Source organism: Melopsittacus undulatus, chromosome 7 (genome assembly GCF_012275295.1).
Source record: "Melopsittacus undulatus isolate bMelUnd1 chromosome 7, bMelUnd1.mat.Z, whole genome shotgun sequence".
Lineage (NCBI taxonomy): Eukaryota > Metazoa > Chordata > Aves > Psittaciformes > Psittaculidae > Melopsittacus > Melopsittacus undulatus.
The window spans coordinates 693,699-712,887 of NC_047533.1; the positions used below are offsets into that span (position 1 = coordinate 693,699).

General features: G+C 54.2%; 1 protein-coding gene across 1 annotated transcript in view; it reads left to right on the forward strand.

The window, feature by feature from the left end:
* The window catches only part of DYSF (dysferlin), an 80,585-nt gene that overhangs the window by 30,773 nt on the left and 30,623 nt on the right, over positions 1-19,189 (forward strand). Inside the window, exons 32-41 of the mRNA XM_034064590.1 lie at positions 67-144; positions 4,633-4,814; positions 5,507-5,647; positions 6,671-6,700; positions 7,209-7,232; positions 10,385-10,486; positions 10,919-11,080; positions 11,747-11,912; positions 12,199-12,272; positions 15,123-15,185. Coding sequence (XP_033920481.1) covers positions 67-144; positions 4,633-4,814; positions 5,507-5,647; positions 6,671-6,700; positions 7,209-7,232; positions 10,385-10,486; positions 10,919-11,080; positions 11,747-11,912; positions 12,199-12,272; positions 15,123-15,185 — 1,022 coding nt within the window. The remainder of the gene's footprint in view (positions 1-66; positions 145-4,632; positions 4,815-5,506; positions 5,648-6,670; positions 6,701-7,208; positions 7,233-10,384; positions 10,487-10,918; positions 11,081-11,746; positions 11,913-12,198; positions 12,273-15,122; positions 15,186-19,189) is intronic.

Genomic DNA, 19,189 nt, shown 5'->3' on the forward strand with positions numbered 1-19,189 from the left:
TTGCTCCATAGGGAACAGGATGTGGAACCAAAGTGCATATCTGAGGTGCTTGTCCTTCCTCTGCAGGTGGGAACAGGTACCACCTCCGCTGCTACATGTACCAGGCGCGGGACCTGATCGCCATGGACAAGGACAGCTTCTCAGGTAAGCCCTGATGCTGCCATCCACTGATTGTGCTTGCAATGAGTGTGGTAACGGATGCTGGGGTCTGTAAAGTGAATCTGGGGTGGTTCAGCCTGGAGAAGGGGCTCCAGGGCCTGAAGGGGCTGCAGGAAAGCTGGAGAGGGGCTTGGGACAAGGGATGTAGGGACAGGCCAAGGGGAATGGCTTGAACCTGCCCAAGGGGAGGGTTGGATAGGATACAGGGAAGTTCATGGTGAAGGTGGGGGGACATTGGAAGGGGTTGAATGGAGAAGCTGTGGCTGCCCCATCCCTGGCAGTGCTCAAGGCCAGGTTGGACACAGGGGCTTGGAGCAGCTGCTCCAGTGGAAGGGGTCCCTGCCTGTAGCAGGGGTTGGAGCTGGAGGAGCTTTAAGGTCCCTTCAACCCAAACCACTCTGTTTCTATGATGCACTGGTGTGATGCACAGGAAGTGATGGTGAGAGGCAGGAGGTGATGCTGGGAGGCAGGAGGTGATGCTGGGAGGCAGGAGGTCATGCTGGGTGGCAGGAGGTGATGGTGGGAGGCAGGAGGTGATGGTGGGAGGCAGGAGGTGATGGTGGGAGGCAGGAGGTGATGGTGGGAGGCAGGAGGTGATGGTGGGATGCAGGAGATGATGGTGGGAGGCAGGAGGTCATGCTGGGTGGCAGGAGGTGATGGTGGGAGGCAGGAGGTGATGGTGGGAGGCAGGAGGTGATGCTGGGAGGCAGGAGGTGATGGTGGGAGGCAGGAGGTGATGCTGGGAGGCAGGAGGTGATGGTGGGAGGCAGGAGGTGATGGTGGGAGGCAGGAGATGATGGTGGGAGGCAGGAGGTGATGGTGGGAGGCAGGAGGTGATGGTGGGAGGCAGGAGATGATGGTGGGAGGCAGGAGGTGATGGTGGGAGGCAGGAGATGATGGTGGGAGGCAGGAGGTGATGGTGGGAGGCAGGAGGTGATGGTGGGAGGCAGGAGGTGATGCTGGGAGGCAGGAGGTGATGGTGGGAGGCAGGAGGTGATGGTGGGAGGCAGGAGGTGATGGTGGGAGGCAGGAGGTGATGCTGGGAGGCAGGAGGTGATGGTGGGAGGCAGGAGGTGATGCTGGGAGGTAGGAGGTGATGCTGGGAGGCAGGAGATGATGCTGGGAGGCAGGAGGTGATGCTGGGTAGCATAGTTGGGTAGCAGACAGCTCCAGTGCAGCACGAGTAAACCAGAGCAGAGGGCAGGGGTGTTTATAGTGGTGCATTGCCCAAACCACCCCCCTGTGCAGCAGCATCACAGGGAGGGCTCTGGGCTGGTGTCAAGATGATGGAGCACAGGGAGAAACCTCCATGAGATGTGCTCAGAGGTGGGAATTAGGACCTTGGAGCAGATGGGCACCTTCTTCTCCAGCATCCTCATGTTTGTGGTTGTATTTATGTGCCCTCAGCATCCAGCTGCTTGAATCCTTGCAGGGAATGGGAGCAGCAGCCTCCTGGGTGTGGGGAATGCAGATGGGATTTGTCCTGTGGGTTGGGGAAGGCTGGAGAAGGGAAACCCCTTCTATTAGGAATGAGAGAACCGAGTGGAAATGCAGTTGGGAAGGAGCATACCCAGCGGTGGCTGATCCATAAACCATGTGCTTGGTTGCATGGCTGAACATTCAATAGAGCTGCTGCTCCTCTGCTCCCCATCCTGGGAATGCTGCAAGGGGCTGGGGGGTTTCCTTGATGGAAAACTGGGCTGGAAGAAATGCCCCTCATGGATAAAAGCCCAGTCACAGGTGGAGAAGACAATGTCCTGGGTGTTCTTTGAGCTTTCCATGGGGCAGCTTTCCATGTGCTGCTGTCCCCAGTGTGGCTTTAGGCACTCCTGGACCTGTGATCCCTGAGCTGCTGTGGTTGGGATGTGCTGTGGTTGGGATGTGCTGTGGTTGGGATGCGCTGTGGTTGGGATGTGCTGTGGTTGGGATGTGCTGTGGTTGGGATGTGCTGTGGTTGGGATGCGCTGTGGTTGGGATGCGCTGTGGTTGGGATGCGCTGTGGTTGGGATGTGCTGTGGTTGGGATGTGCTGTGGTTGGGATGTGCTGTGTTTGGGATGTGCTGTGGTTGGGATGTGCTGTGGTTGGGATGTGCTGTGGTTGGGATGTGCTGTGCTCGTGTGTTCTGGCTTAGGAACAGAGGTCAGAGTAAGATGGGTTTTATCTGTTGGGCAGCTCTTGGGGTGCTGGAAGGTGTTTAGGTGTAGGAGGGGTGGGTTTGGGATCATCCTGTTGCAGCAGAGGCTGTGGATGTGCCAGGAATGGTCCCTTTGTGTGAGCTGAGCAGGGAACAGCCCCTGGCAGCTGGAGGGTCCCACATCCCTTCCCCATCCCACTAAGTGGTCCCCATTAATGGTCTGGGATGTCCTTTTGAGGTGGGAAAGCAGGACAGTGGGGATGTTGCTGTCTACCTCTGAGCCGGTGCTGGAGCTGGGATGGTTCACAAAGACCCCATCATGGAATCATGGAATGGTTTGGGTTGGAAAGGACCTTAAAGCTCATCCAGCTCCAGCCCCTGGCCATGGGCAGGGACACCTCACACTAGCCCATGTCACCCAAGGCTCTGTCCAAGCTGGCCTTGCTCTGTGATGGGCCATGTCTCAGATATGAGCAGGTCCTGGGGCAGGTATCCATGGAGCATCCACCCTCCTCTGAGTGATGCCCATGAGCAGGATGCATCCAGCATGTCCCATTTGCACTGGGGCTGGGCACCAGTGATGGATCTCAAATGGGATACAGGGACAATGCAGGGACCCACAGTGAAGAACAGCCCATGAGGACCATTGGGCATCACCCTGCTGGGCACCAGCACCGCAGTCCCAAGCTGCTCCTGCTTCCCATTGAAGGAGAGGGGCTTGGGGTGGTCAGAAGTGCCCTGGGGAGGTGCAAAGCACCCATGAGGGCCCCATCCCCTGTGCACCTCCACAAAGGGCTGGTTGTTGGGACCGGGGTGATCTCATGGCTGCCATCAGTGGGGCAGGGAGGGGAGTCCCTGCCCTTGGAATAAACCAGCCAAGGACAACACGAGGAACACGGTGCCACAATGTGGGATTGTGATCCCTGGTGCCTTAACAAAGCATAAAGGAGTTCATTAAGGGGGCTCCACACGGTTCTCCAAACAAACCTTCTGTGCACGGCAGGGGCTGAACAAAGGGGCTTTATGGAGGCCTCCTTTAAGAGAAGTGTGTATGTGGGGGGGGGAAAGGCAGGAATTCCACATCCAAATCCCTGTTTTTGTTGTTTATTGTAACGTGTTTTGCTTTGCTCCATGTGTCAGTAGGGAAGGTTCTTCCCAATGTGAGCAGTGTTCCCTGCAGCCACAACCTGGAGCATCCTGAAACACGGCTGCTGCAGGGCAGGGATACATCCCCCTGGATCTCCTGTATCCTGGGGAGAGGGGAGGGATGGGCATGGGATGCATCCCTGCTCAGCCATAATCCCACAGTGCTTTGGGATGAAGGGACCTTAAAGTTGATCCAGCTCCAACCCCTTCCATTGGAGCAGCTGCTCCAAGCCTTGTGTCCATCCTGGCCTTGAGCACTGCCAGGTCAGGTTGGATGGGGCTCGGAGCTCCAAGGGTTGCATGTGTAGGGTCTGCAATGCTCCTGGCCACCAGCAGGGCTCTTGGAACTGGTTTTGGGTTGGGATGGGTGGTACCCATCTGGGTGCTGCAGGACCCCAGACACTGGTGTAACCCTATATCATACTGGGTGCCACGTGCTTCCTGTATCCTTCCATAAAGGCCCACGATGCCTCCATCCATTGTGGAGGTTGGGCTTTGCAGGCAACCAGAGCTCAGGGGTTCCCCTGGACCAGTGGGGTGGGATGCAGCAGTTGTGGAGTCTCATCCCTGACAAGGACCTGTAGGTGCTATCAGGTTATGAAGGGTGTCCAGTCTCAATGGGGCCTTACAATGTGATCCCATGGCATGTTTCAACCATCTCACCCATCCTTGACCCTTTGGGAGGGGTAATTCCATAGGATGAGACTCTTCACCTTCAGTTTCATGCTTGGCTTGATGGGACCTGCAGAGCCCCCAGTGTGAGTGCAGGTGGGCAGGGGGGTCTGCTCCTCCTCTCCTAATGCAAGAACTGGGGATGCTCAGGAAGTGGTGATGGAGGGAGCTGGGTACCACAGAGCCCCATGAGGTCCTTCACAAAGCTCTGGGACCTCACCAGAGGATGCAGTGGGTTCAGGCAGGAGAAGGCCATGGAAGACACCCCCTGGAAGGGTCCATAGAGACATCACATCCAGCTTGGGAAGTACCTGCACTGGGAATAACTGGTGTGCAGGGATTGGTGTTGGAGAACTTGGCCTCATCCCCTTCTCCCTTAGGACATGATGGGAATGTCATTGCTGTCTCTTTAAGACCCCCAGATCCCGTTCTCAGCCCTGGAATGACCACAAATTGCTTTCTCCTCCCTAGACTGGTGGCTCCAATTCATCCTTTGCCTCTTGTCCCACATCCCTTGCAGATCCTTATGCCATTGTCTCCTTCCTCCACCAAAGCCAGAAGACAGTGGTGATCAAGAACACCTTGAACCCCACCTGGGACCAGACCCTCATCTTCTATGAGATCGAGATCTTCGGGGACCCCCAGAACGTGGCTGAGTCCCCTCCCAACATCGTGGTGGAACTTTATGACCAAGACACCTATGTAAGTGTGTTGGCATGAGCTGGACCTTCATGGTGTGAGTATGCTGGGGTGGATGGGGCAAACATGGCATCATTCCTGCCCTCTGGAATGCAGTGTAACACCTCTGGGTGGCTCAGACACTGAGCTGGACACTCAGAAGACATCTCTGCTGCTGATGTCCTTGGTGGCCTTGCTTTAGTCACCAAAGCTGCATCTATGCCGTGTTTTGCAGAGTGGACAAATTGACCATGTTTCCTTATGGGAAAAGCTTGGGATGAGGTGTAAAGAGGTCACACAAGTAGGGAATGAGGCACTGTGGTGTGCTCAGCTGCCCAAAGGTCTCCAAAGTGCCTCTGATGGCATTTGGGGGGTGCTAAGACAGCCCCACATGCAGAGGTGTGTGCAGGTCTGGTGTCCCCAGCACAAGAGGGACCTGGAGCTGCTGGAGTGGGGCCAGAGGAGGCCATGGAGCTGCTGTGAGTGCTGGAGCAGATCCCATAGGAGCCAGGCTGAGAGAGCTGGGCTGGGGTAGCCTGGACAAGAGAAGGGGAGACCCCAGATCAGCTCCAGTGCCTTGCTTGGCTTTGGACAAGGGATGCAGGGATGGGGCAAGGGGAATGGCTTGAACCTGCCCAAGGGGGTTGGAACTGGGTGATCCTCAGGTCCCTTCCACCCCATGGCTCTCAGCAATCCCTGTGCCCGTTTCCTTCCAGGGAGCAGATGAGTTCATGGGGCGCTGTGTTTGCCAGCCCAGCACATCCCGCTCCCCACGCCTCTCCTGGTACCCAGTCCTCAAGGCGAACAGGAACGTTGGGGAGCTGCTGGCTGCCTTCGAGCTGATCCACAGGGAGAAGGTGAGCTCCCGTCCTCCACCTTGGCTGCCCATTGATACCTGGAGGGGGTTTGGGCTCAGTGGTGGCCATCCATGTAAGGATACATGGAGCAGGATGCTCTTTGGAGCCAATCTGGCTGGGAGAGACTCCTCCTTATGCCCTATGTGCTGTCGTGTGCTTCCCCACCTCCCTGCCACCTGCATGCACCAGCCCTTTGCCTCTTCCATCTCCGGCTTTCCACTGGTCACAGTGCCTGCCTGCAGCCCAGATGTGCCTTTGTGCCAGGAAAAGGGATACATTGGGATGCTAAACTCCCAGTCCCATTCCTCCCTCACAGGGAGGTGTTCATTGGGAATGAGGGTCCCACAGCTCCCTCCTTGGTCTCTCTGATGTAGGTCCCAGCTCTGCTGCTGGAGGGATGCTGTGCATGATGCTGCTGCATCTGCAGGGGTGGATGTGCTGGGTTGAAGCCTTGATGCACCACTGAGGGGCTGCTGGATGGACATCGAGGGGTGTTTGCCATGGGATGGGGGCACTGAGTCATCTGCAAGAGGCCTCTTCTTCTTCCTTACCCCCTCAGAAGATACTGAGCTGGGGGGGGAAGAGCTTGGGGTCCTCTAAGGGCTGTGTCTGATCCTGGTAGGAGGCACTCGGGTGGATTTCATTTCATTTTGCCTATAGGAAACCTGGAGAGGGGCTTGGGACAAGGGCCTATAGGGACAGAACAAGGGGAATGGCTTGAACCTGTCCAAGGAGAGGGTTGGATGGGATACAAGGAAGTTCATTGTGAAGGTGGGGGGCATTGGAAGGGATTGAATGGAGAAGCTGTGGCTGCCCCATCCCTGGCAGTGCTCAAGGCCAGGTTGGACACAGGGGCTTGGAGCAGCTGCTCCAGTGGAAGGGGTCCCTGCCCGTGGCAGGGGATGGAGCTGGATGGGATTTAAGCTCCCTTCATCCCAAAGCACTCCTGGGGAGCTGATGTTCTCTGTTGGACAGAGCTGAGTCACCCCATGGGTGAATGGAAACCCTGTTTTCTCTCCACAGCCGGCTGTGCATCACATCCCTGGCTTTGAGGTAAGGCCCATGTCCTGTCTGCAGCCCCAGGCTCTGCACCCCTCAACCTGCAGGCTCCCAGCTCCATCAGTTCTCTGTGTGCAGCCCTCTCCATCCTGTCTTAGGGATGAAGGAATTCCCATGGAGAGATGCTGGTTTCCTTTGGCTGATGGTAGGGGGCAGCTCACTTCTGATCCATGAGGCAGGGTGAATGTGTCCCACCATAGATATAACTCCTTAGGTGTCAAACACACCAGTGCCTTGCCCTATGGCATCATGTCAGCATTCCCATCACAAGGGCTGTGCTTCCCAACAGCTCCAGTGTGTTTCTGTCAAAGGCATGAATTGATACTGGGTTGTTAATGGGTTTAAGCCACCTGCACTGGTTTCTTGTCAGACCTCGGGGTGTTTGGTGTGCAGGAGCTTGGGAAGCATCCTTTGGCATTCAGTTACCAGGCACAGCTATAGGCCTTAGGATGGAGTGTGGATAAGAACTGCTCTAATGCTTTACTCTGCTTCTCCTCTCCAGAATGAGCTCTCCACCATGGATGAGGTGAGTCTACAACCTTCCCTTGCCTCTTCTGCTTGGAGCTGGTTGAGGTTGTGTCTCCATGGGGCAGCCTCTGCTCTTCCCATGGGTCAAGCCAAGAGCATCAGGCTTAAGCAGCATGAGTGATGGTCAGCAGGACAGGGCAGATGGGCTCCATGCCCAACCCAGGAGTGTTTAACCTCATTGGGATGTGTGTGCATGAGGTTTCCTGGTCTTCAACCCTTCCCAACCAAGCATGCAAGAGCCAAAGTGCTCAGACAAAATCCCAGTTGATGTTTGGAGCTTTCCATGGGGAATTCAGCAGGAATTGGGGTGTTTGTGGGACTGTTCCAGCTGCTCTGGAGGAAATGCTCCCATCAGGATCATGCTTGGGCAAGCTGTCAGAGCTGCTACCCAGACCTTGTGCATCCCATAGAGCAGGTCATGGCTGAAGCAAACCATGTCAGGGTAAGCTGGGAACTGAATGAGGAGTACATCTATGGGAGTGTTGGCTTGGTCCTAGGATCCAGTTAGCCCCAAGGTCTGGAAGATGAGGTGAGAGGGATATGGGGCACACACAGAGCCTGGCCACAGTTCCATGGGAAGCTGGATGGGATAACCACGCTTTGGCAGGGTGGGTTTCTTCCACCCAAGCAGCATTTCCTGATGCTGTGGGGCTCATTGTGCTCCATATGGGCTGTGGGGGATGAGCTTGGGTATTCATAACCATCTCTCTGCTCTTTCTCCTCCATTGCTTGTCACTGCCATTCATGGATGGGGCCCTCCACAGCTCTGCATCCCTGCCTTGTTCTCCGAGGGGCTTCTCCAATGGGTACCAAACACTTCCCTCTCCCTCTGCCCTTGCCCATAGACCAAGCAAAGTCCCATCAGAGCCTCCCGAGCTCCACTCACCAAGGCTGCATCCCAAGGAATGATGCCAGCCTGAGGTCTCCATGCCCTCAGCAGTAAATAAGAAGCCTCATGGAGAATCTGGTTCCTAAATCCATCATTTGGGCTCATGATCCATCTGAATGGGCTGGCACCAGACCCCCTTCTCCTGCCTGTTTGGTACAAGCAGGAGCAGCCTTTTGGGGCTGCATCCCCTAAAAGCACTGGGATTTGAGCCCCTTTCAAAACAACATGGCCCAGTTCCATACTCACACTGGGAGATGCTTCCAGCCTGTTTTGGCTGTGCTGGTCTGTGCTGACTTTGCTCATCTCTCTTCCAACCCTGTATAAGGGGCAGGGGTGGATTAGATGATGCCCAGAGCTCCCTCATTCCACCCTCATTCCTTGTTCCAACCATCCCAGCTGCAGCAGACCCTCTTCATGGATGGCTCCTCCATCCAACCTGCTGTGCATGGGAATTGCTTGTTCCCTTCTATCCCTGAACCCTCCTCCTGCCTCATCCCAGCCCTCGCTGCTCTTTCTGTCCCATTGATGCTGGTGCATTCAGCTCAGGCCCAGAGGAATGGCTCCTGTTGGCAAAGCGAGAGGGGAGCAGCAGGGATTGGGAAGGGGTTAGAAGTGGCCAAGGTTGGACACAGGGGCTTGGAGCAGCTGCTCCAGTGGAAGGGGTCCCTGCCCATGGCAGGGATTGGAGCTGGGGGAGCTTTAAGGTCCTTCCCAAACCATTCCATGATCCTATGATCTCTATTGTACAACTTGAAGACATTAGGGCTCTGGATAAGCAGCTGGGACACCAGAAGTGCTGAGCACCCAAGTGATGCTGGGGATGCTCTGCACCTCTCCCTTCTCCTTAGGTGCTCACCTCCCATATTCCCCTTTCCCTGCTGGCACTAACCACTGTGAGCATGTGGACCATGGGAGGGAGGATTCCCTGCCCCACATTTACCATCTTCCCTATGTGGAAACCCAGATAACTGCCCTGAAATGGAGTTACCAACTACAGCTACCAAGCACCTCTATTCAGCAGCTACCAGCCACTGCCAATGCAAATCTAAGCTTAGCATCTGGGATATCTAACATGCCACCATGAAATATCCCTTTGTAGAGCTTTATATGCGTAAAGACACAAACCTGAGCCAATCCCATAACTGGGATATGTATATACACTGGATTTAATGCAATAATGCCAAGAATGCTGGTTCCTAAGCTGGTTCCAACTGCCCGTGGTTGGGGGCTGCATTCTTAGAGGGTTTGCTTTCATTCCTGCCTTTGAGCCTGAACTTGAAGATACGGATCCAGGTGAAGGTGAACTGGGAATCCCTCAGCTGCTGACCAGCTTTGGGCTCAGCCTAAAGGAAACCTGTGTGTGTGCATTGATGGCTTTGTGCAGCCTGGGCAAGAGAAGGCTCCTGAAGGGGAGACCCCAGAGCAGCTCCAGTGTCTAAAGGGGCTGCAGGAAAGCTGGAGAGGGGCTTGGGACAAGGGATGTAGGGACAGGACAAGAGGAATGGCTTGAACCTGCCCAAGGGGAGATCTGGGATGGGATACAAGGAAAGTGGGGGGACATTGGAAGGGGTTGCATGGAGAAGCTGTGGCTGCCCCATCCCTGGCAGTGCTCAAGGCCAGGTTGGACACAGGGGCTTGGAGCAGCTGCTCCAGTGGAAGGTGTCCCTGCCTGTGGCAGGGATTGGAGCTGGAGGAGCTTTAAGGTCCCTTCCAACCCAAACCATTCCATGATTCTTTATCCGAGGCCTCTCCTGTGCCCATCAGCTTGGTGGCTGCCAGTTATGGTTCATGCGTCCACAGATGATGCTCACCTCCATCCCATGCTGCTGCCCACACTAAACCACTGCTTTTGAGGAGCTGGTCACAGCATCTCACTGTGCCCAACTCAAGGAGCTGTATTCCACTAATGACCCCCGACTGTGCTTCCTCCCCTCTCCTCATCCCTTGGTCCCTGTCTCACCATGGTCCTGGTGTGGGATTGATGTTGTTCCACCCCTTCCTCATCTAAAGGAGCATCTAAAGGGCAGGTCCTCTTAGTTCCCTGGGAATGCTCAGGGATGCTCTCAGCAGTAGATGTTTGGTATTCCAGGCTCAGATTCCATGGAGAGAAGCTGTTTGAAGCACATTCATCCCCAGCCCTCATCTCCCCCTGTCCCACTGGGATGCTGGTGATGAGCTCTGCAGGAAGGAAGCGGTGGTACCCAGCACCAGGAGGGGTTGGTGTCCACTGGCATAACCTAATGTGTCCTTTGCTCCTGCAGTCTGAGGACTCGGACCTGCCGTACCCCCCACCCCAGCGAGAACCCAACATCTACATGGTCCCCCAAGGCATCAAACCCGTCCTGCAGCGCACGGCTGTTGAGGTGAGTGATGGGGAGTGCACTCATCCCTTCATGGGATAACCCCTGATGGGGAGATGGGATCCAGGCTGGATCCTGTGGATACAGAGTGGTACCAGGGCTGGGAGCTGGTTCTGCTCATGGGTTGTCTGTCAGAACAATGTTATCTCATGGGGAGATGTCTCACCAATCAGTCAGGTTCTACAGCCTGGACCACACTTGCTCTTTAGGACAGGCTGGCTTACACCAGGCTGATACTGGTGATGCTCCATTAAGAGATGAGCAGTTGTGGACCTGTTGTATTGCTGCATTCATAGGGACACTTGCTGTGTGACCTGGCTCTTCCCAGGTCCCTTCCCCTCTCCTTCATGGTCAGGTTTACCTCCATTGCTGAGGAGCTCCATGAGGGACCTGGAGCTGGCTCTTTGGCTCAGTCTTTGCTGTCTGTTCCCTTAGATCCTGGCCTGGGGGCTGAGGAACCTCAAGAGCTACCAGTTGGCCAGTGTCACCTCACCCAGCCTGCTGGTGGAGTGCGGGGGCCAGTTCGTGCAGTCCTGTGTCATCAAGAACATCAAGAAGAACCCCAACTTCGATGTCTCTGTGCTCTTCATGGAGGTGGTGAGTGCCTTGTGGTGATGGGATCATGGCAGAGCTGCTTGGGAAGGACCTATGAGGGCTCATAGCAAATGCATCCCATGGTGGAGATGTGCTTGTGAGGCTGCACCTCAAATCCTGTGCTCAGCTCTGGGTCCCTCACTACAAGAGAGACCTTGAGGGGCTGGATGGGGCCAGAGAAGGGAATGGAGCTGGTGCAGGGTCTGGAGCACAAGAGATGGGGAAGGGCTGAGGGAGCTGGGGGGTTCAGATGGAGAAGAGAAGGCTCAGGGGGGACCTGATGGCTCCCTCCAAGTGCCTGCAGGAGGATGGAGCCAGGAGGGGCTGGGCTCTGCTCCCAAGGAACAAGGGATGGGACAAGAGGAACCAGCCTCAAGCTGCACCAGGGCAGGTTTAGATGGAGCTGAGGAACAATTCCTGCCCCACAGGGTGCTCAGGCATTGGAACAGGCTGCCCAGGGCAGGGCTGCAGGCACCGGCCCTGCAGGGGTTGGACAGAGCTGAGGATGCTGCTCTCAGTGCCATGGGGCAGGGGTGGGAATGGTTGAACTGGATGAGCTCAAAGGTCTTTTCCACCCTGGTTAATTCCATGGTGAAGCTGCCTGTGCCCTGCTCAGCCTGGATCCCTTTGGAGCACATCAGTGACCCATTTCCTGTTCTCTGCCCACAGCGCCTGCCCAAGGAGAGCCTCTACAGCCCCCCCATCGTGGTGAAGATCATCGACAACCGCCCCTTTGGCCGCCGGCCCATTGTGGGGCAATGCAGCATCCGTGCCCTGGGGGACTTCTACTGTGACCCCTACCAGGAGGACACCCACAGTCCCCAGGAGCACACAGGTACATGCTGGCAATGGGACTGTGCTGCTTCCACAGCCATGGAACCATCCAGGTCATTGCATGTGATGCTTTCCGCTCCCCCCCATTCTGAAAGCCTGGGAGATGCCAAGGAGGAGTTCAGCCCTGAGTTGGTTGTGAGATGGGCTCAGTGTCCCTTGGCCAGGCTGCTCAATGTGCATTAACATGGGTTTTGGTGGGGTGAAGGCTCCGGGCAAGGGGGAGGTTGATGCAGTGATGTGGGGTGCCTGTCAGCTGGATGTCCTGGTCATGCTCGCTCTGGTTGCAGATGATGTGAGCCTCACGCCCAGGGATGACGTCCTCATTGACATCGATGACAAAGAGCCTCTTATTCCTGTCCAGGTATGGAGAATATCCCATCAATAGGAGTTTCTTATTTCATGTGATGAGGAGGAACCAGAGCGATGCAGATGTGAGGCCATGTCTGGTTGTAACCTTCCCTTTGCAGCTTCCACCTCTGTTTCCATCCCTTCTCCTCCACTGTGCCACAACAACCAACCACAAACTCATCCTATACCCTTAGTATGAGATGTCTTTGCTTCTATAGGGACAGACAACAGACTCTCCATGCCAGGCTCTTCCCTTCACACACACACACACTGTGTGTATTGGATGCTGCAGCCCCTGCCCAGCCCAAGGCTTTCAGGCTTTGGCTTAAGGAAGAACCAGGGTTTGGGGCAGTTCTCAGCCAGAGCTGTGGCTGTGGGACTGCAGCTGGCCCTGCTTGTGCTTCCCTATCCCAAGCACTGATGAGATCCAGGTTGGTGCTCCCATGGTGAGGCACATGGAATGGGCTGGATGGAATGGGCTGGCTTCTCACATTCCCCATCAGCCAAGAGGTGGGATGTTCAGCTCAGCTCCCTGGCATCTTATCTGGGATGCTTCAGGATCCAATAGGAACTGGGGGGTGGAACTGGAAAACCTTGGCCCAAGTGAGCAAGTGTCATTGGAAGGAAGAAGCAGCTCCAGGAACAAATCCCACTTGGCTTCCTGTTACCTTGGCATTTGTCTTCATGGTTTACCGTAGTGCCTGAGGTTCTATCAGTGAAGTAACTGGAGCATGTCTAAAATCCACATCGAAACCAGGCTTGGAACAGGCACCTTCACTTCTGCAAGTAAGGAAAAGCCCTTTTCCTAGGCTCCTATAGAAGCAGCTTGTGAGAAAAGAGAGGGAGAAAGGGAATGATGTGCACAGGAGGGATGGGATGCAGGCCCTGCCTTTACCTCTGATGTGATGCTGGGCAGGTGATGCCCCTTTGCTGCACCCAGGAAGCTGGTAGCACCCAGAGCCTCCCCCAGGGCATCATCTTAATGTGTTAATAGTAGAACCTACCCAGCTTTGGGCTGATTTCACTGAATTTTGGGGGGGCCTATTCACGGAATCATCACTGAATGGGTTGGGGTGGAAGGGACCTTAAAGCTCCTCCAGCTCCAACCCTGCCATGGGCACCTTCCATTGGAGCAGCTGCTCCAAGCCCCAGTTTGCAGTTTAAACTCTCCCCTTTCTATGTTTTGGGGTTGATTTGCAGTAAAACTGGTGTTTTACAGCCAGGTACCAACCTGCAGCACTTCCAAGGTGCAGGGCTGCTCTTTGAGAGCATCACAATGACCATCTCCATGCGTTCCTCTACTGCCTTTTCTGGTGGCAAACCCCTATGTTAAACACAGCTGATCTTCCAAACCAGTTCCTTCCCTCCTGTTCCAGCACCATTTCCCACCCCTGATGGTTCTATGTCTGTTCTGGGGTTGCTCTTGCTCCTTGAATGAGTTTGGTGGAGGTGACAAGAGGGAAATGCAATTCCCTTTAGGAACATGGGGGTTTATAAAGGCAGTTCATGGGATGCTTTCTGGGGAGGTGAGAAGAGGAAAATGTCCTTCCATGAATGCCCTTTATAAAGGCCACACAAGTGAAGGCTCTGCTTGGGGCAGAGGGGGATGTGGTCCCTGTGAGACCCCAGTTTGGGGCTGATGTGGAGATGGGGTCCCCTGTGATCTGATGCTGAAGGTGCCTGGCCAAGGCTGTGCTGGATGTTCACACTCTGTGGGGTTTATGGGACCCTCAGACCTTGGATTAAGCCTGGGGAAGAGTTTAAATGGGAGGTGGAAAGGTGGGAAGGGGGAGAGGGATGTGGCAGAGCCAGAGCCCTGCAGCAGAGGTTCCATAGGGAAAGACTTGGCCATGTCTTGACAGCAACAGAACACACTCCAATGGATGGAATTCTCCCCTCTGACCCCAGATCCATCCCTCTGTTTGTTTGCCTTTCTCTTTGGGGCTTTGTGTGTGGAGCAGAGGAGGAGGGAATGTGTTCCTGGAAAGCCAAAGCACCATTCCCATCATCTCCCTCCCTAACGTCTCCATCCTGGCTCAGTGCTGTTCCTCCCATGCCCACCCTCTCCTGCTGATGGACACGGGTTGGGGTGAGCTTTGCTTAGTGGGGTCCCTCCATCCCTCTCTGCTCCTCTATGGGGCCAGGTTTGAGGGTGAAGGAGGAGTTCCAGTCTCCAGAGCCTGTCTCATTCCTTCTCCTTGGGAAGGAGGCGGATGCAGGGCCGGGAGCCCATGCCCAGGGCTGCAGCCTCTGCACCGTGTGCTCTTCCAATGGTGACCTTGGAAGCAGGAGCCAGGATTGTTCCTGCCGTGCGTGTTCCCATGGGTGTGTTTCATTGTGTGGCTCCAAAGCCTTTCTCCCTCCTTGCCAAGCCTGGCTTGGCTCCCTCCCTATGGATGCCTGGAACAAAGGATCACTTTGTTGTCCTCATCCGAAACAGGGAACACAAACATGACCCCCCTGCTCTGAGCTTGCTGAGTGTTGTCCATTGTTCAGCCTTAGGTCTGCTTGAAACCAGCCCATATGCACATGGACCGTGGAAGCATCGTGGGTGATGAATGAGGAGGGGAGAAGCTCCTAGAGCATACAGAAAGGCATTTTTCCTATAGTAAGGTCTCCTGACCAAGCCCTTCTTGTTTGCTTTGGGAGATGCCCATGGAGTGAGGTTTTGCACAAGCAAGTGGCTGCTGGATCAGTTCTTATATCTCATAGCCTCCCTTGTTCTCTAAAGTCATTCCTGGGTCCTCATCCCCACGGGAAGCAGATGGGGAAGGAAAACCACCCATGGGAGGAGCAGATTCTTGTTCCTTCTGCTTTTGCTGATGTTTAATCGTTGTTTCTCTAACCCTCATTTCAATTGTAGCTTGCAGAAGGTCTGACCAGCTCAGCTTTAATTAACACGCCAGCTTCTTGGGCCCAACCTCATGTATGTATTGCTTATGTTCTAACTTACTTACTTGCTTAATGGTGTTTAGGAATGATTGATGTGCATATATATGTATTTAAAGTGTGTTAAAATTGAGGTGTTCTGTGAAAGATCCCCTTGAAAGTGGCCATTTCATCTTGCTCAGGTCCATATGCACTGCGACCATCGCTTTGCCTTCATGCCAAAGCCATGAGGTTTTGGGATGGGGCTGCTTAATTCCATGGTACATTGCATTTGGCAAAGCACCCCTGAGGGGCTTTGAGGGCCCTCATCCCCTTTGGCAGTGCATCCTTGTCCATGTCTCCTCCTGCAGGCTCAGGATGGAAGGGGCAGAGAAGCTCCTTTGGGAAGCCCAAATGAGATTTGAGTCCTGGCTTTAGAAACCCTGGCTTTAGGAACCCAGGGTGGGAATGGAGGGACCCAGGTTTAGGGGAGCTGTGCCATTGCAGAGGACCCCCCATGGTCAATGGCCAAGCAGCTCCTGCATTCCCAGGTGGGAAATAAGGAAAGACCTCCTCAGGATGCCTCCATTCTGCCCTGAGGAGCACTATGAGGTGCTCTCTGTTCACTCACCCCATTATCTTGGCTAGCTGTGCTTCGGTTGTAGGGAATACAAACAACCCATGGAGTGACAAGTGAGAGGAGCTGACCCAGGCCAAAAGCAGCAGGTCACAATCTGGGAACCATTTGGAGTAATTGGTTGTTTGCTGTGTTTGCTGCTTCCAAACCAGAGCATGGATTTCACGGCTTATCCCATTACTGTGAGCTGGAAGAGCTTTGGTGTTGGAATATCCCCTGCTGACACCCAGCCACCCCACAGCCCAGCATTGCCTTCAGTGCGTTCCCCATGGCTTGTGTTGTCTCAGTGTTTAATCCCTGTTTGAGGAATGGTCCATGGCACCACTATGGGTGATGGGGGAAGCCCTCCTAGAGCATCCTGCATGGCAAGCTGGCTTCCCATCACCTTTACAGGGGCAAACAGCCCACATTTGAATGCAAGGCCCTCAGTGCCATGGGTTAGAGGTGGCTTGGCAGTGCTGGGGTAAGGGTTGGGCTTGATCTTAAAGGTCTTTTCCAACCTGGTTGATTCTATGGTAGAGGAAAACCAGTGCAAGAAGGTGCCTGGGGGTTGCCTTTGGCTACAGGGACTGTAGTGATAGGACAAGGGGTAACAGGTTGAAACTTAAACAGCAGAGGTTTAGATTGGATATAAGGAAGAAATTCTTTACTGTGAGGGTGCTGAGGCACTGGAATGGGTTGCCCAGGGAGGTTGTGAATGCTCCATCCCTGGCAGTGTTCAAGGCCAGGTTGGACAGAGCCTTGGGTGCCATGGTTTAGTGTGAGGTGTCCCTGCCCATGGCAGGGGGTTGGAACTGGATGATCTTAAGGTCCTTTCCGATCCAAACTATTCTATGATTCTATGATTAAACAGGAGGGACAAAACCCCACTAAAACCCAACAGGTTTGTCCTCTTCGGAGCAGAAGTATCAGTATGATGGGAAAAAAGGGTGAAACAGCCATAAATGGATGATTTGTCTTTATGAACATCTGAGGGTTCACACCTTGAAGGTTAAGGGAAGGATAAGGATGTCCTCTTGCAGCCTCCCTGTGTGGATGCAAGTGGTTTTCATGGGATCCCGGCCTGGTTTGGGTTGAAGGGACCTTAAAGCTCCTCCAGTTCCATGGGCAGGGACCCCTTCCACTGGAGCAGCTGCTCCAAGCCCCTGTGTCCAACCTGGCCTTGAGCACTGCCAGGGATGGGGCAGCCACAGCCATAGTCCCATTACAGAACCATCCCAACCCAAGCTCAGTTTCCTGTCCAGGACTTCCTGACCTTTGGAGCAATGCAGACGGAGCCACGGAGGGATTTAGGATGTGGTTGGAAAACCCCAAGGAGCTCTGCTGTGCTGTTTAAAGCCCTTTTTGTGTTCCCAGCTGTTTGCCATGGCCTCTCCATGCAGTTGTCTGCACCATCAGGAGGACAGGGTTAGTGTGGTCGGGTGTTGAGCAGGCTTTGACTGTAGCAGAGGATGTTGACAACCCCTCTCCAGGAGATGCAGGGTTGTCATCTCCTCACACTCGTGCCTATACATGTCCAAGGTGATTCCAGGGGGATCCTCTCATCCCAGCTGCAGAGCTTCCCCACAGCAGGAAATCTGCCTCCCAGATGTAAGGTGTGTGGGTCTGTTTGGGACTGAGCAGCTCAGCTTCTTTAGGGGCAGGATTTGGTACCCATATTCCCACAGGGAATGGTGTGGGATCACAAGGAGAGCAAGCAGAAGCATTCAGACTCCAGTTATCTCCTGGCTTTGCTGTCTGTCCGTGCCTCAGTTTCCCCCACCTCAAAGGTGATGATAAGGACTAAGTTCCCCCAGAAGCTGATATATCCATTGCAAGGGAATTTCTCAGCTTTCCACACCTTTTGCTCCCGATGGAAATGACCATTTGGCATATGACCAAGCCCAGACTCCTGCTATCCCCATATGGGAATGCATTCAATGGGATGGGTTTGCAGTCACAGGAAGCCCTGGGTAATGGGGAAAACCTTGCTCTGGCTCAGCCTCCCTGGCAAAAATGAGGTTAAAACCAATGTATTCCCTCTGGATAAAGCAAAATGGGATTGGAAACATCTTGAGAGCTTCTGGGATGACACAGGTCTGGATGCTGGGATCCAGGGAAGGAAGAATCTCAATACCCTCAACAGCAAGTGAATAGCTCTGGGTTAAAGGCCTCTATGGATATGGTTCCAGCTCACATTACAGTGGTCCCTGCTCTATGGGAGCTGTGGTGGAGGGATGAATGGTGATGGAGAGACAGCAAACGCTCTGGTACCCATGCCACACCTTCTGATAGCCATGCCATCAGCTTCTATCATGTGCATAACCTGATACCCATGAGTGAGCTTCTCTCCAAGCTGAAACTGGAGGCTCCATTCACTTGATGTTGATGCTCACCCTGGAGTGTGTGTCCCATTGGAGCTCCATAGGGTCCATGTGGAAGGTTGAAGCGGGCATGCAGGATGCTGGAGGTCCTTCAGCCACCCATGGCAGGGCTGAAGGATGTCCTAACTGAGAACCCTCCTTCCCATGCCCATGGTAAAACACTGGAGGTTTGCTCTATTGCCTGATTGCAGAATGAACCCCCTGAATCCAGGTGCTTGTGCTATGGAGCCATTGCTTTCCCTGGTTTCCCAGTTTCCAGGCCAATGGATTCATGTCCTTCACTATTAACATTCCAGCTGCTCCCATTGCCTCCTCCTTTTAAAATCCCCCTTTATTTTGGTAACAGCAGTAGAATTCATTCAAATCTAACCAAATCCTTTGTCTTGGGGCTGCAGAAGAGCCTGTGGGTAAGTCATCGGCTCAGTTTCCATGCTTCCCATGTAACTCAGTACCTGTGGAATGTCATCATGGAACCACGCTGGGCAGAGAGCAGCTTCTGACCCACTAACACAAGGGAAGTGATGAAAGGCAGCTTTGATTCCCATTTTCCTCAAGAAACAGGGAGGCAGCAGAGGCCTCCCAATGAATTTCTGTCCTCTTCCAGCCAATGTATGTTCAAGACAGCAATTTAAAGCTGCACCCTTGGCTTCAAACCCCAATAAACCCCTGTTAGGGTTCCTCCATGAGGTCAATGTGATGGAATTCTGTGGACTTCTACAATAAGACCTCATTATTTGTCAGGAATGTTTCATGGATCACAATCACAGCCCCTTCATCCTCCCTTGTATCAGTGTCAGAACTGGGGCTCTTATACATCCACTTGCTGAGGCCAGCCTCTGGAATAGCATCCTCTTGGAATAGCATCTTCGGAGCTGCTCCCAGCACCCAGGAAGTGCAGTCTGAATGGGAGATGAGGGACGTGCTCCTCAATGGCATTGGGGCATTGTGAGGTTGAGGTTGTGTGAGGTTTGCCCCTTTCTTTGTCTGACATCCAGGAGAAGAGGGGTCTGTTCTTCCTGAGAGAGGGGCAGCACTTGAGGACCTTGTTTTTAGGGGAAATTC